Source organism: Pipra filicauda, unplaced genomic scaffold, assembly GCF_003945595.2.
Source record: "Pipra filicauda isolate LSUMZ 115617 unplaced genomic scaffold, ASM394559v2 scaffold48_size3843733_pilon, whole genome shotgun sequence".
Taxonomy (NCBI): Eukaryota; Metazoa; Chordata; class Aves; order Passeriformes; family Pipridae; genus Pipra; species Pipra filicauda.
The window spans coordinates 1,089,888-1,106,386 of NW_024104631.1; the positions used below are offsets into that span (position 1 = coordinate 1,089,888).

At 38.9% G+C, this 16,499-nt stretch overlaps 1 protein-coding gene across 1 annotated transcript in view; it reads left to right on the top strand.

Moving 5' to 3' along the window:
- GMDS (GDP-mannose 4,6-dehydratase) overlaps positions 1 to 16,499 on the top strand; it is a 418,605-nt gene that overhangs the window by 57,220 nt on the left and 344,886 nt on the right. The window contains exons 2-3 of the mRNA XM_027727942.2: positions 6,677 to 6,721; positions 12,048 to 12,135. Of these exons, the coding sequence (XP_027583743.2) occupies positions 6,677 to 6,721; positions 12,048 to 12,135 (133 nt within the window). The remainder of the gene's footprint in view (positions 1 to 6,676; positions 6,722 to 12,047; positions 12,136 to 16,499) is intronic.

Here is a 16,499-nt window from a genome sequence, read left to right on the forward strand (position 1 = left end):
AGTTTGCATTTGTTGCATGGAGGGGTTTTCCCCTGAATCAGTGTTAGTCACCTAATGGGGCTGTTGGGTTAATCTGGGTACTAGAGGGTGGACACATCCAAAATGCTCATAGCTGCTGCTGGCTGGAGCTGCTCTTGCTATTTTGGAAAGGTGAAAGATCATCTGATACCAGTACCTTTCTGAAAGCAGGAGGAAATAGGGATGGGTAAAACAATCAGCTTGTGGGTTTTAAAACTCTTATGTATTTCCCATTACAAACATTATAAGTAGAGGTTTTAATTTTCATGTGGAGTGTTGTCCATATGATTTGCATTTCCATGTTTATAGACACATTCTTCCAATCCCTATGGTTTCACTAGTGAGGCAGAAAAATATAGCTAAGGTTTTGCTCAAATTCAGAGTTTGTAACTGTTTTGGTTTATGTTAGTATACTGCAGTCATTCATATTTGAAGAAAAAAGTAGGGTATTGTGGCTCATAACATGCATTGAGAAAAAGCTTGTTCTTTAAAATCTTCAGAAGGCTCTCTACTGATTCTGTTCTTCTTCATAATAGTAGTTCTTTGGACATATCTGAGAAGTGGTAGTTATATTGAGTATTTTAATGTTAGAGCACACAGCCTGAGAGTTTACGGACATGATCTTTAGGTTTTTTTCTAAAAATCTGTCGAGCACCTGACTGTCATTACTGGGAAATTTGTGGTGTGTTTGGAAGTAACACACTAAGTGCCACAGTTCCCTGCAATCAAGAAAAAACCTTATACATTCAGTTTGTTGGTGCAACTTGTTTTTCCCAACCTGAGATACTGGGGGGAGGTTTGTGTGATAGATATAAGCTGTTTGATTATTGTAGAATATCGTATATGGTTTAGACTAAAGATTTTAATATATTTAAGTATCAACACTTGAAAAATAAATCAGCAACACTGAGCTGACATACCTTACTGTTGTTGTTTAAGTTAAGCCAAAATTTAGAACTGGCTGCCTGTCCTAATGGTAAGGAGCAAACTTGAATTACAGAAGTTTATTCTGTTTATGTTGGCTTTAGAGTAGTGCAGAGGTTTGTTCTTTAGAGGAGGTGTCCGTGCTGAGGTTCACAGTAGAATAGCGATAAATATTGATGATGTGAATAATGTTGTTTTGGATAAAGACAACTGGAGGGATGAAGGAAGAAAAATGCGTTGTTGTCTGTAACTACAGTTGCAGTTCTTAATATAACTTAATAGTGTAGCAATGGAATAGTGTGTGAGGTCAGATGGGGCTTAGACTAGGAAATAATATGGTGATTCACTTTTCCAAAGCAACTTGCTTTTGCTTTTAAACAACTCTTAATTGAAAAAGAACATAGTAATGTAATTAGAATGCTTTTGTTGTTGTTGCAAATGATAGCTTTTCCTCCTCTTCAATTTTATTTTGTACTGAAGTTAATGAATTTTTAAAAAACTTCAATTAAGTGAACAATCTTTTAAAACAAAGATTAGGTTTTTTTGTCATTTATTGCCTTTTGAGTTTTTCAGCAGGAACAAAAGGACAGTTATATTTCTATTTTTACTTGACCAGAATACAAATCAAAATAGCAAAATAACTACTGCATTTGGAGGGTGGCAGCTTTAATAAATCAGTTAAATACTTCAGAGTTCATAATTTTTCCTGTTTTCAATATAGGGATTTTTTTATGAATGCTTTAATGCTTTACCTCAAGTATCACCTTGAAGACTTGAGACAAAGTGCAGCACTGTTCTGTTTATAGTAGCTGCAAAAAATTACTGATTTCCTCTGTAAATCACTGGAAATTATTAGAAGTATGCATTTTTCAACAAAAATAACACTGTATTACTCTCTTGGATTTTTTTTCTTAAAGGAGACTTTTCTGGAGTGCTACAAAGAAATGAATTTTTATTATGGATTGACATTAAAATCGTTTAGATGTTGCTTTAGAATGGTGTGTGTTCCCTGCTCCAAAGGATCTGTCACCATACTTCAGTTTTGTAAGTCTCTGAAAAAGCATTGGCTTATAGCTATGCAGAAGTTGAAAATTTGATGAAGCAATGATTTATTGTGCAAAGCACTAGTGGCACTGGTTCTGCATATTTTAATGGAAGTATAGATTATTCATTCAAACAAGGCTAAATGCAAATGGTGACGGTGCATTGTTGGTGATATTACTGCAGAAAAATACCTTTAAGACATAAAACCTGTGTCCCATGGCTGAAAGTTTGCCTCTTCTCCACCTACTGTCCCCCAAACAGATTAATTGACCCTATCAAAATTTAACTTCAGCAGAGCACAGCTATAGTTTGTAGTTCAAAAGGAATTTAGAACTAAGAATGACCTTGATAATTGACACCATCTGTAGTTTGAACTTCCATAAACTCACCTTTCCAGTAATTCCTAAAAGCATGGCACTAGCCTCAGTCAGTTTTGAATTTTATAAATAGAAGCACCCTTGGCCTTTTCTGTGGTATGTGAAAAATTGTTACACCTTTTTTCCAAAGGTGTATGTAATGAATTCGGAAAACTTGGTATTCTGTGGGGATGTTTGTTTTCAGTTGTTTATATTATTCCCCTGCAATTCAGAGCCCTTTCTCCTCAGTAATATAGTCATAATAAACTTGCATAATTTGTTAGGTCTTTAATTCTTTTTCCCTCCTTCTGAAAAGGCACTCCATACACTTCTCCCAGAGTTCTAGGAATAGTAATAAAAGAACCCTATTCCTCCTCCTCTTGGTCTCTTTTCCCTTGCTTTTTCGTACATCTAGTACTTTCTTCCACTCCTCTTTATTAGCAGATCATAGGTAGGATGTTATCTAGTTCTTGAATCCAGGAGCTGTGTGGAACAGTGTTGGAACTGCCCATATCAAAGGAAGAGGATGAAGATGTCTTGCATTTCAAGTTGCTTTTACAGCCTTCTCTGAATGTGTCAATATAAATTCAAAATGAGTTCATTGCAAGTGGAGTTTCCCTGTGTAAAACAGTGCAAAATAAAGGATATTTGATTGTTAAACAGGCTATTTAGTTCCACTTGTTTTCAGTTTTCTGTATAAATTGTCCTATTCTTTGCTCATGGATCAAGTCAAACTTGATACTGTTTTTATTCCAGATGATTGTGGCAAAGCACTGTCTAACTTGTTTATGTCTCAATTTCTTCACCCCATTGGAAGAGGTTTTCTTTGATAGTTTCAAAGCTTATTTTAGTTCTTGACTTTAACTACTGTATTAAACATAAAATATTGCATCCTAAAATTGTCTCACGCTAGTTTATGTGACTGTTTTCTTTTGTCTGGGAATTTTACAGACATGTTGTAAGGCAGCTGCAGTTGGAAGCCTGCTGCTGTGTCTTGGAAGCCTGCTGAAGTATCATTCTTTGCATGAGCTTTCAAACTACTATTTGACTAAAGACAGCATAGTGAATCTTTAAGTCTGAGATGTTAGAGTGTGCTGATGAGGAACTGTTTTAACTGAGGTGGTTTATTTAATCAATCTTGTTGAACTGTTTTGATCGTTCAAGCTGGAACATATCTGCACAGAGCCAGGTCTCATTGCAATCCTACTTAAAGGCAATTTGTAGGCAATTTTCTTTTAAGACTGATGTTTTGTCCACAGACAAAACCTGCTTTTGTCATCTGAGATTTTGTTGATTTGTTATAAATGGAATAGTATTAGCTGGGTGCTTTACATTAGCAAAACTAAGCTCTCAAATGTGACACGTCTGAAGCAGAATAGCATACTGCCCAGTGGAGGGACACATTAAGTAAGCACTCTGGTCTGTACAGATCCTGTTTCTTTAGGTTTTGTGTTTGGCGTGGGGAGTAGAGTAACTATCCATAGCTATCTCAGTGATCTGATTGGGGTCTGGGTGTACTAATACCTTGCTGGTTGCATGTGCTACCTAAGCTGGTCCTGTTTGGGTTTTTTCAGTCCTAAAGAGGACATAATGTAGTCTTGGGGTAAAACACTTAACAAAATAGGATCAAGGTCATTACAAGCATTTCTTGTGAAGACCCTGCCTCCCAGTCTCCAACTTCACAGGTCATACCAAGTCATGCACTTCATGCTGGTCTGTTCCTACTCAGATGCAAACTCGGAATGAATGTTTGTCATTATGTGGCTCAAATAAAGCAAAATGTGCTAACCATAACAAAAACTGAGATTTGTTGCTAAACACCTAGTTCCTTTAATATCCCTTTTCTGGCTCAGTCATTCCTGAATTTTGAAAGCTCTGTTTGTAGTATAAATGGAAATGAATAGCTTTGATAATAGAATTTATATGTGTAATGCAGTCTCCTATGGATTAAGGTTTAAATCACTTAACAGAGCTTACTTAATATTATGTGCTCTCTGACCTCCTTAGAAAAAGATGGAAACTGTACTGTCCTTACCAGCTGCAAACTCTTTGACACTTTGATCATTGTTCTGATTACCATTTGCATTGACAGGCTGCTGTTCTGAAAAGAAAAGGAAGGGAAACATGAAACCTGGGGGCCACGTGTGATATGGTATCTCAGCACAGGACAGCATGAATCTGCACTGTGTGTGATTACCAGACAGTAAATCAGCTGTGCTGTGCTAGAGCCAGAAAGCAGTAGCTTTCACACTTGCTGCCTGTTTCCCACTCATTGTAAAGCCCTGCCCTATCACTTGATAGACCTGGAAAGGAAGCGCAGAGGAAGCAAGTGCCACTGATGGTTCAAAATGTTCCAGGGTGACTGGAAACTTTGAGCAATGGCCTGGGTGAGAAGAACAAGACCTTATTGACAGGGTTCAATCCTAGTCAAGTCTGTTTCCCATCAGCTTCCTAAGTAATCACAGCCTTTCTTTTTTTTCATCTCCTTTGCACTCTCTGGGCCGAGTCTCCCACTTTCACCTCCTGCTTTATTTGATTTATTTTTTTTTTATTTTAGTGGACTGAGCAACCAAGGAGAACTAGGAAGTTTTCCTCCCTCTACTAAATCCGGGAGGAATTACTAATGAAAAAGATGACAAAATCATTCAAGATAGCTGTCATCCCCTGCTCTGGCCCCATGTTCCTCCACATTTTCCATTGAATATTCTTTGAATTTCTCCTTTCAGTAGGGTCTTGTTCTTATCATTTGATGTACAGAAATACATATGGTTCCAGTGATGCCATGGCAGATGTGTTTTGTCATGTTCCCAATTAATGGGTGTCATAGACTGATGGCTGTTGTTATAGGGCTGTAGCCCTGTAAAATTTTGTGCATACACACATGTACATATAGTGGGAGAAGTATGTAAGCTGAGACTTTCTTGTTTTCAAGCTTTCTAGACTCTGTAAGACTTTACACATAAAGTAACTAATTTTTTTTCTAATGCTGAAGTTCTAAACATAGAGCAACATGCCCCTCATACACTGCACTGTGCCATTTTGCATAGATATACCCAGGGTTTTGCCATCAATGCAGTAAACAGTCTCTACTGGCAGTCCTGCTGCTCTAGGGCCTCCTAGTGCTTCTCAAATTTCTTACTTCAGTATCTTTTTCTTCTTAGGCTCTCTGTGAGACAAAAAGGTTCATTTAACTTGAGGTAAAAAAAAAATTTCTCTGAAGAAAACATGCTTTTAAAGGACAACCACAGAGATGTGTCTTTGTTTTGCACTTAAATGCTCTGGCCATGATCACGACAGAGCAGATCCACATAATAGGGTTTAAGCACGTAAGCATATGTGGCATCTCAGTGTTTTTATGGTCTTTTTGTAGCAAGCCATTTGGCTCTGGTGAAATACATTTGCATATTAAAGGAACAAACAATTCAAAAAGTCAGTGAGAAGATGCAGACTTTGGGCATGAGTACTATTCACTGAATTGGACAGTGAGAACTCTTTTGGAGGGGTAAACTTTACTGGGTTTGTGATGGAGTGTACACATTTATAAAGATGATATGACTTATTGTATTTGGTAATCCTGGCAATACTCATACCAGAAAAACCATCTTATTGCAGGAAAATGGGCATTAGCATGTGTTTTAAAGTATTGTCTTCTGGGGCATTTATTAGCTGAAGTTTGACAAGGATGTAAATGAAAAAAAAAAAAAAAGAAAATTCCTAAAAATAAACAACCCAAATTCTCAACCCTCAATGATACATAAAATGTGAAAATGGCTTGTATTCTGTAGTATAAATATAGGGTGTGCTAGGGATGTTTTTGAAAACTCAGTTGGTCGGGCAGGCAGAGTTACTGCTGCCTTCAGAAGCTGTGTGGAAGGACCGTGTGTGCAAGGGAAATGCCAGCGTGACACAGTGCTACAGAGACATATTGGTTTGCAGAGTATGCCAAGCTTGCACTACTTTGGTTTTAAATATTCTTCCTTCCTTATGTCCAAAATAGTTCATATTCAATAAGTCTGGTTAGGATATTTTGGAAAGATGTCCCCAGGCACTTCATAATGGAACTTGGGAAGAAATTCAAGAGACAGGAGTTCTCAACTAGCATTTGTAAGCAAGTTATCTTAAAATATGCTGCTGCTTAATATAAAAGTAACTAAAAGGAGTCTATAGTATTTTTAGATGAGTATATGAATCTAGAGAAATCAAAGTATATGCTTGTTACCCCATCAACTCACTACAAGGTTATTTTCTTCCCTTTTTTGAGATCTTAAGCAGTCCAAATCTCCCAGGCCTGTTCAATGTGTTTCTAACATTTTCCTATGTCTTACTATTCCCAGGATGGATCGTACTTGGCTGAGTTCCTGTTGGAAAAAGGCTACGAGGTGAGTGACTCGGTGACTGGTTGCAGGCTGATGGAATCATTTGGATGCTGCAGCTCCGTCAGGCTTCCTCTGCTTCTGTCCTTCTTTGTGTATGTTTTCCACTCCAGCCCTAGATAACAAATCAAAACTCCAGAGAGGAATGTGCAACATGGCCTGTAATCATGCCAGGTTATTGTACTATTTATCATCTTATGTCCACTAGTGGATTCCCCCTTCTCCTCAGGGTATAGCTGCTTTGCATGTTTCCCGCCAACTCAGATAAGCAGCAACCTGCGTGAGCCAAAACTGTAAGGAATTAGGGAATAATTTATTATGCAATGTACCACATAAAGGAATAAGAATCTCTTGTTTGTTCTCTTTTCCCCCCTCTCTCTTCGCAGTAAAGGCCCTTTTATTTTGGCAGTTATATTTCAGCAATGAAAACCTTGCATTTTGCTTTCTCTGTTTAAAAAGCAAAAAAAAAAAACCTCAAACAACAATGCCAAAACAACCTGTATTTTGGTAGAGTTGCTTTCTACCTTTTCTCTTAGATTAATTATATTCTTGCTTAGCATATGATTTTTACTTACCTTTTCCTTGAATTAAGGAGAGTCTGATTCCTTCTTGCTGCATACTTTTCCCTGGCAAAAATCACATTTCTTGTGACCCAGCAAAGCAATAATCACATTGTTGCCATCTGTATGATTTGATGTGTTTGAACTGATGTTGACATAAATGTAAGAATATTTGCCTTCTCAGTCATGAAAGATGCTTCCAAAAGGTGCAATAATGGAAGGAGAGGGGTGATCAAATTAATTTCCTCACAATGTAGCATTTTCTGGGTTTTTAGTAAAAGCTAATGCTTGTTCTAATATTGAGTTTTATTACTTCTGTTGTAATACTGATTCATAGCTTAGTGAGAAGTCTCTTTTCAGCCAGTCTGTGCTTTCCATGCTTTTGCACCAGGTTAATCTTGCCTTGCTTATTCCATCCTTTCTCCTGCTTTGTTGATTGATTTGCTTATTGATATTGGCTTTTCAGTGTTGTAAATTGATTTTTTCTTTTTTTACTATTTCTTCATTCCATTTGTGGAAGAGACACATCACTGTGGTTGCTTCTGCTCATCATCATGCCTGGGCTTCGCGAACGAAGATTTAGGAAAGGCTCTATCTACATTTGTTACAAGCACGCTGGTGGCTAATGAGGCCAATACGAGATAGACATGTCTGATTACAAAAGGCACAGCAGAAAGACTCCTTAGGTGGTATATTCTGCAAGGCACGATTCTTTCTGTGTTGTCTTTTCTCCTCGAGAGTGATCCTGCGTGCATTCTCAAAGGAAGCAGCAGCGTTATAGATGGTGTGTCTCCAGGCCTCCCGATTTGAGGCCAGTTAGGTTGATCAATATGGCCAAGGCTGAGATGTTGTTTCAGGGAGTCCTTGTATCTTTTCTTCGGGGCTCCTCTCTTGCAGCAGCCGGTGGCAAGTTCACCATAAAGCAAGATCTTAGGGAGGCGATGGTCCTTCTTACTTGAGGCGTGCCCTGCCCAACGCAGCTGTGTTCTCATCAACATGGCCTCAATACTTGTGACTGCTGCTTGTTCTAGAACAGATGTATTGGTCACATAATGTGACCAGTGGATGTTTAGGATTGTACGGAGACAGCGTTGGTGGAAGCGTTCTAGGAGACGCAGGTGGTGGCGGTAGATGACCCATGATTCGGAACCATGCAAGAGAGTAGACAGCACTGTGGCTCTGTAAACACTGATCTTGGTACTTTTCTTCAAGCGTTTGTTACACCATACTCTTTTATGGAGTTTTCCAAAAGCACTGTATGCCTTTGCTAACCTGTTGTCTATCTCTCCGTCAATCTTACCATCTGAGGAGATGAGGCTGCCTAGGTATTTAAACTGCTGGACTGATTTGAGCTCTGACTGGCCAATGGTGATGTGGGGATGATGGAAGACTTTGTGAGGTGCAAGTTGATAGAGAACTTCTGTCTTCTTTAAGCTGACTTCCAGCCCAAAGAACTCAGCAGCATCTGCAAAGCAGGATGTTAAACGCTGCAGAGCTGCTTCTGTGTGGGCAACAAGGGCGGCGTCATCAGCATAGAGCAGCTCCCGGACAAGATGATTTAAGGTCTTGGTGTGGGCCTTCAGTCGCCTTAGGTTGAATAGGCTTCCATCAGTACGGTATCGAATGTAGATACCGTCCTGATCATTCTACCTGAAAGTCAGTGTGGTTTCGGAGCCAACAGGAGTACCACAGCCATGGTGTTTGTTCTCAGACAACTGCAAGAGAAGTGTAGGGAACAGAACAAAGGTCTCTGTGTAACCTTTGTTGACCTCACCAAGGCTTTCGATACTGTGAGCAGAAAAGGTCTATGGCAGATTTTGGAACGTTTAGGTTGTCCCCCCAAGTTCCTTAAAATGATCATCTCACTCCATAAGGATCAGTATGGCCAAGTCAGATATGGCAATGCACTTTCTGAGCCCTTTCTAATAAAGAATGGTGTGAAACAAGGTTGCTTCTACTCCTTTGAAGGCAAAAGCGCATACTCTCTCCTAGTCCACAATGAAGCTGGGAACTGCCAACAGCAAATAAAATGAAATATAACCCTTTCCACAATAGAAAGGTTACTGTATTTGGGTACAGATTTTTTCTTCTGTTCCTAAACTCTCTGTCACTTTCTTGGAATTCTTTCCTGTGTTCCCAGTTAGACATCTTTTCTTCTGAATAACTGAACACAAGAGCACACGTGATAACTGATTGCCTCCCTAACCAAGATGCTTCATTTAACTTGTTTTGTTTTGGTTTTTTATTTCAATCTATTTAAAGATCTGGGCCTGTTGGGAAAAATCCACTGATCTTACATTCTTAACCAGATTAACCAGTTTGCACACATTGTGACTTGTCACAGAGTTTGCATTTCACCTGTCCCATGCAGACAAAGGTACCTTTCATCAGTTTTTTTACAATTACACTGCTGTCATGGATTAAGCATTTGACAGGTTTTCCTGCTCTTGTATGTGCATACCAGAAAAAGGAGTGGGAGAAAAAAAAAAAAAGAAAAGAAAAAAAAGCAGAGTTCACATGCTTTCTTGTTATTGCTGGATGCAACAGGCTCTCTGGGTTTGTCTGTTTGCTGAAACTTTTGAAGTCCTGGGATGATTGCATTTAGCACATCTCATTGGTCAAATGTTGGAATCACAGTCATTCAGCTGACACAAAGCTCTTGCAAGCCCAGTCTTTTATCAAGCTTTGAGCTGGTAAGATTTGACTTACTGATTAATCGTTCACATGACCTTGAATTTTAGCATGATTTCATTCAGAGATAGATAATTGAGTGCTCAAAAAGTCCCTCATCAGAACCTTAAGCCAAAATCTTTAATTTTGCTAGAAAAATCACAGCATCATTTAGGTTGGAAAAGACCTCTGAGATCATCTAGTCCAACTGTTAATGCAACACAGCCAAGTCCATCACCAAACCATGTCCCTAAATGCAAGATCTACATGCCTATGAAGTACCTCCAGGGTTGGTGACTCACCCGCTTCTCTGGGCAGCCTGTTCCAGTGTTTGGCAACCCTTTGCATGAAGAAATTTTTTCCTAATATTCAGTCTAAACCTCCCCTCTTGTAGAGCGCCTCAGTTAGCTTCCTTTAGAATAATCTGTTGCTTTAAAACTGTGAAGTCTGATATTTTACTCAGCAAACTTAGTTCATTTGAGTACTCAAAATATTTCCAGCATCTTTTGTAAAACTGAAGTTATTATGGAAGTGTCTTTTTTTTTTAGATAGTGTTTCTCTGTAAACCTGATGTCCCTATAAATTATCCACACATTCTATAACTAATTATTTTGATATGGCTTTTGACTACATATCTTTGAAAATTTATCTTCATAAATTCATTATTTGATGAAAATTTCTTTTACAGGGCATGTTTCTCAGTGCCTCATTGATCCTCAAAGTGCAAATATTTGAATTGTAGAACACGGTATGTTGTGAGTGTGCTGTGTGATGGGGCACACAGGAGATTTTATGCAAGGAAATTGGCATCATAAATTTGACTTGCAGTTGTAAAGATGACTATTGAGCTGTTTTTAGAGATTTTGACACCAAAATGTCATTCTTAAAGAAGCAAACTGGTCTCAATCTGCAGCTGTGTGCACTTTTCTATTCATTTAAATTTTTTACTTATGATAGAATGAAAAACGTTTTCTGTGTCAATAAGCATAGCTTGTGTTATGTGTAAAATGAAAATCCCCAAACCAAACCAAAGCCCTAAACACTGCCTGTTCCTGCTGCTCTGTTCTTGCAGGTACAAGTTAACAGGAAGTGAGAAAGTAAAGCAATGGCCTGACCAAACCAAGCGTAGGATACATCAAAGTGTAAGGGATCACTTTCGGAAATAAAAGGCAGGGAGAGTTGGAGGACAGTCAGATGCTTAAGCTTGGTTTCACTTGTACAAGCACAACTTCTGCAGCTGATAACCTAAGCTAATATGAATTTTAGCAGCAGGCATCATGGTCCTGTCTTACAGGAGAGGAGGAAACAGGGTCAGTGTTTGAATTTCTGTGATGTATTAGACAAAAATGATCTTTTCTTTAGTGTTAGTCAGAACCAGTGGGGCTTTTTTTTTCCCACCAACTTATTTATCGTGGCTGCTTAAAGGAAATTCCCAAGCTGGATTTCAGCCTCAGGCTTGTCTGTGTGTCGTGTAACCCACTGGAGAACACTGACTCGTGAGGTCCACAAAACAGCGCTGACTGTTCTCGCTGTTCTTCCAACACCCCAGGAAGTGAATGACAGCTGATTTCTAAAATATATTTGGGCCTTGCAGCTGTTGCTCCTTCTTTCCCCTTGTCTTTTTCTTCCCTTCTCTCTTCTCTGCTCACTCTCTCCTTTCCATAGTCCCATCTCCTGCTGCTGCTTTTTCCATGCCAGTCATCTCTGCCTCCAGAAAGTCTTCACTGCAACCAGGGAGAAATGCTTTTCTTGGCATTCACATATTTCTTCTCCAATGCTGGTAATAACATCAAGTATCACACACTAGGAGACGGTGCTCTAGGGCAATTCAATATGTTTTCTGTACTGTGTGTGATGCTCCAGCTGCTAGTGGTATCAGCAAGGGAGAAGGGGAAACCACTCGAGTACTCAAGTAAATATGACGGCATCTCCAAGTATGTTATTATTTGGATAACTGCCCACCTGTAGGAATAGATACAACCTCTGATTACCTGATATAAGGGTTAGGTCTGTGTATTTGAATATTTTGAGTGATGGTGATAAACACTTTCCTCTTAATGTTTCCCACTTATCTTTTGCATCTTAACTTGTTCAATCCCCAGGTGCATGGCATCGTTCGTCGGTCTAGTTCTTTTAATACAGGCCGGATTGAACATCTCTATAAGAACCCACAGGCTCACATTGAAGGAAGTAAGACTTTTTTTTTTTTATTATTTAAGGTGGTATATGTTATATAGTCTGTTCTATGAGCTTGGTGGAGAAAGGTCCCTGGGAGAAGGGAGGGAATCCCATTTTCCTCTGCTTGTGTTAGCTAGCTGCTCTATCTGAGAAAGAAAAGGGACCATTTTTCTCTGAAGATGTGGCATGAAGTATAGATGCTCTTGTGTGTGTGAATTACAAAGAGTGGAAAATATGAGGGGCCCAGGAAAGCACTTTGTTGTGTAGAAATGCTGCCACAGTTCACACATAGCTGGGCAGTGGCAGTTAAAAAATGGCTGGGCCTGCAAAAAGCTGTGTGAGGTTAAAAACACTGAAATGTTAGAATAGTAAAATGGGGGGGTTTTTTGAGGCACTTATCTTAAGTACTCCAATTCTGTTTCCTCATGAGCTTCTGAGTGTCTGATGGAGGTGAAGGTTTGGAAGCAGCCCGTATGACAGCACGAGTAAGACGTGATAAGTTCTTTCTGATGCAGGAAGAATGAATCTTTGGACCTTTATGAATTTCTGCATGCAAGGAAATGATTACCTCCTTTTCCTGAAGGAAAGGCATTGCTCTTGGAAATTTGCTGAAAATTTATTGTATTCTCTATTACCACTGATAATTTGGGAAGTTGAAATTATTACCTTTAATGTACACATTGTAAAAATTGTTTGAGTATTTTACCTTAAAGAAGGTTAAGTGGTCACTTAATGAGAAGCAGCTCAAATGTTGGATGGGTCCAGTTCAGCAGAAGGACTGAGCACTTTAACAAGCATGTAGTTCTCTATGCTATGTGTATTTTGTAGAGTTGTTGTGCTGGTTTAAAGGTAAACCAGCAGGGGAAATGAACTCAACTCAAAGGAGAGATTATAAGTCAGAATAACAATTTAATAAAATAATACAATAAATACAATTATACAGACAAACAGTTGGTTTTAACCCACAAAACCCAAATGTATAACCCAGCACCCTGGGGCATGAACAGAGTGGTGTTCGTTGGCCCACCTGAGTCCAAAGTAAAAGGAGAGGGAAAAAACCTGTTGGTGAGAGTGCTGTTGCAGGCTGGTCAAGAGTGGTGATTGCAACCCAGTCAGAGTGGTGGTTGCAGTCTGGTTGAGAGTGGTGGTCTGCAGTCTTCCTCTGGATCCCATGAGTGGTTAAAAAAGTCCCAAGACTCCAGTTCAGGCAGGAATGCCCAGTACCTCCCTCAGGACGGGGAGTTCCACAATGGATGTGAGGACAGGGAGGCACCCTCCTATCTCCCAGGCCTTTTAACACCCCGTTTATAGGCTGAGGAGTCAGGCCTGCTCTGGGCAGATGGTGTAAATGGTCTATTGATAACAGTTTCTGGGAAATGGCATGGAAGGCTATAGAATACACAGTTTTGGGTTACACCCATCCAGTGATGAACTGGTCCCAGCTGTTCTAACTAGGACAGTTGTGTTCTGACTAGGACAGCTGTTCTAACTAGGACAGGAGCTGTCCTAAATAATCCAATTTAAGGTATTGTTAACACTAAATATCTCCATGGTGTAAATAAATCATGTGTTTGAAGTCTGCTTCACACCATGGTTGAACAGAGCTTATTTTTATCAAGTTGTAATACATAATGCAACTTATAGATTTCACTTGATCTTTACTTGTGATTTTTAAAAAAATATACTTAATTTCTTACATGACTCTGACATGGTATTTGCTGTGAATAGTTGCTACTTACTGTACATTGCTCCTTAAAATATCTGATTAAGAGAGGGGTAAAATTGAATAAAATATCTTCATGAAAAATGCTGAAACCTGTTTTTCTGTCAAGAACAATGTAAGAACTGTTTCCCATGACTTGTATTCTTGGCTCATGAGGTAAAATGAAGCAAATGAAATGAAACAGGAACCTGTGCATTGTGAGGACCATCTTGTGAATATGAAAAGTGATTTGAGAAGACAATGTAGACTGTGATAAATGCATACACAAACATTTAAGGAAAGGGATGGAAGAAAGAAAAAGAAAGCAGACGCTGAAGTTTTTTCCCCGTTTCTTATCTTATTTTCCTTTAACTGAAGAATGCAGCTATATGAATGGGAGGAGGAGAAGGAATTGGACTTGGAATCTCAGGAAAGGCTGCTCCATGGAAACTCTTTGGAAACAATGGGTTTCCAGGCACTACTGGAGAAAGCAAAGAGGCAATAGTCATTATGTGAGCAAACCTGAATTTTATCTTTGCCATATGTGTTCTTCCCTTTAAGAATTGATCGCGTGTTGCAAGATGGTACTCTTCGTAGACAGTGAACTTCTATATGAAAAAAAGGTAGGAAGCACAAGAAGTAAAAAAAAAAGTGCTTCCTGAAGCAAGTCCTCCAGCTGTTGCTTGCTAAGGAGGTTCTCAGATAGGTTAATAGTACTAAAGCCCAGAGGTTTTGACATTTGATCTGTGTTTAAAAATCTGTGCACCAAACAAGCCCCAATTCTAATAAGTCTTTCCACTTAGCCTATTACTCTTGAAAGACCTCTTTTTCTTAGATCAGAAAATGGACATAGCTTTATGGCCTGTTCCTCCTCAAAAAAGCCATGTGGACAAGAAGCTTTGAAGATTTGATGGTAGACCAAAATGAGCACTCCCCCTGAGAGCATTAAATTTAAGGTAATAGTGGGAGGGTATCTCTGTTGCTTGGCTCAGCCCAGCGAGCAGCCCACCTTCCCCTGAGAAGCTTTGAAACTGCACTCTACCTTGGGGATGATGGCAGAACTGCATGTGTAGGAAGAGGAAAACAGGCTCTGGCACCTCTTTCCTGCCTAGCAGCTGCCTATGCTGGAGGGGAACTAGTTGCTCTTGCAGACCTCAAGGCTCTTAGCTGCTGCTGCTCCCTGAGCCTCCTCTTGTAACAGCCTCCTCTCCCCACAGATGGAACTACTTTCATGTATTGAATTTAATTTAGGAAACAGAACAGCTGTATTCCATACCAGTGGAAATGTGTGTTCTAGCACAGCCTCTACAGAACTGGTCTCAGGAATGAAGGTAGCCCACATCACGGGTAATTGAGGTGTATGCACAAGAATGGTCACAAACTGCTTGCCAGCCTTCATATTTAATCACAGTTATCACTTTTAAAAAAAAAAAAAAAAAAGTTTTGTTACCATTCCATTACCTGTTAGCCACAGCTTCAACTGGGTCTGAAGTGTCGTCAGAATGTCTTTTTCAAGCAATGTGGGACGTAAAAGCAAATTTCAAGAATATACCATGGCTGTATTACTTTATCGACCTGAAGAGCCTCAACAACCTGTTATATAGGAATGTACAAGGCTGAACATCTGAGAAATGCGTTATCTGTAACTTCTTTGTTGCCTTATACTGTTTAAAAAAAAAATTAAAGATAAACCTAAACCAGCATAAATAATAACAAGTTTACATATGTCTGCAACAATTAAAAATGTACTGTGGATTCTTGTGATAGTCTCTTGTAATAAGCCTGGTATTTCAGGACTAAAAAAAAGGAAGAAAATAAGTAATCAAGTTGATTAAGTCTGTAGATGATACAGTCCCAGAAAAGTGGTGACCATTGTCAAATGGAAAAACTGCTAAACTATACGGAATAGGAATTTCTTCGTTTTCCTGGAGATAGGGCAGTGCAAACATAAATTTATTAAGGTCATAAACATGAAATGAAAACCTATATGAATATGGTAAGTAAATATAAACAGCTAATTCATCAATAGTTATAAGTTCTTATTGGAAAGGTATGTCAATAGCAGTGTGAGGTGATTTTTTTTTTCTTTTTTAATAAGAGGAAAAAGAGATCTGTTTCTGTGAATTTCACTTTTGCAATATCTTCTTGACAGGTCAGGGTCTGAAATCAAGCACAATTTGATAAACCAATGCAACTTACTCTCTTAATTTTGATGGGAGCTCTTACCCACTTTCTTATGCACAAATCAGAAAGAAACTTAAGTTAGGACAGGGTAAATAACAGCTGCATCTAGCTGCATTCAAAATTTTGGTGTGTAGTATCGTGAAGCATGTTTCATTGACAGTTGAATTGTCTTCTGAAATTGCTTTCCAGAGTGTATCTGTATTTTTTGAATGAAAACCAATAGTAACAAATGCAGCAGGTTGTACTGTAATGTTATCTAAATGTTCATCTTGTAGATACCTTAGGCACTCATGTTGTGAAATGAGTGTTGTGTTGCAGTGAGATATTTAACATGTGCAACATTTGGTGAAGAAGAAGAAAGCTATTCATGTACGCTTAAGAAGGTGTTAAAACCTTTGTGACTGACAGATTGGAAACCCAAACTAAAAATGCCCTTTTTTTGTGGAATTCTATATATGATATTGAACTAATTTTTACAACCTGAGTAAAT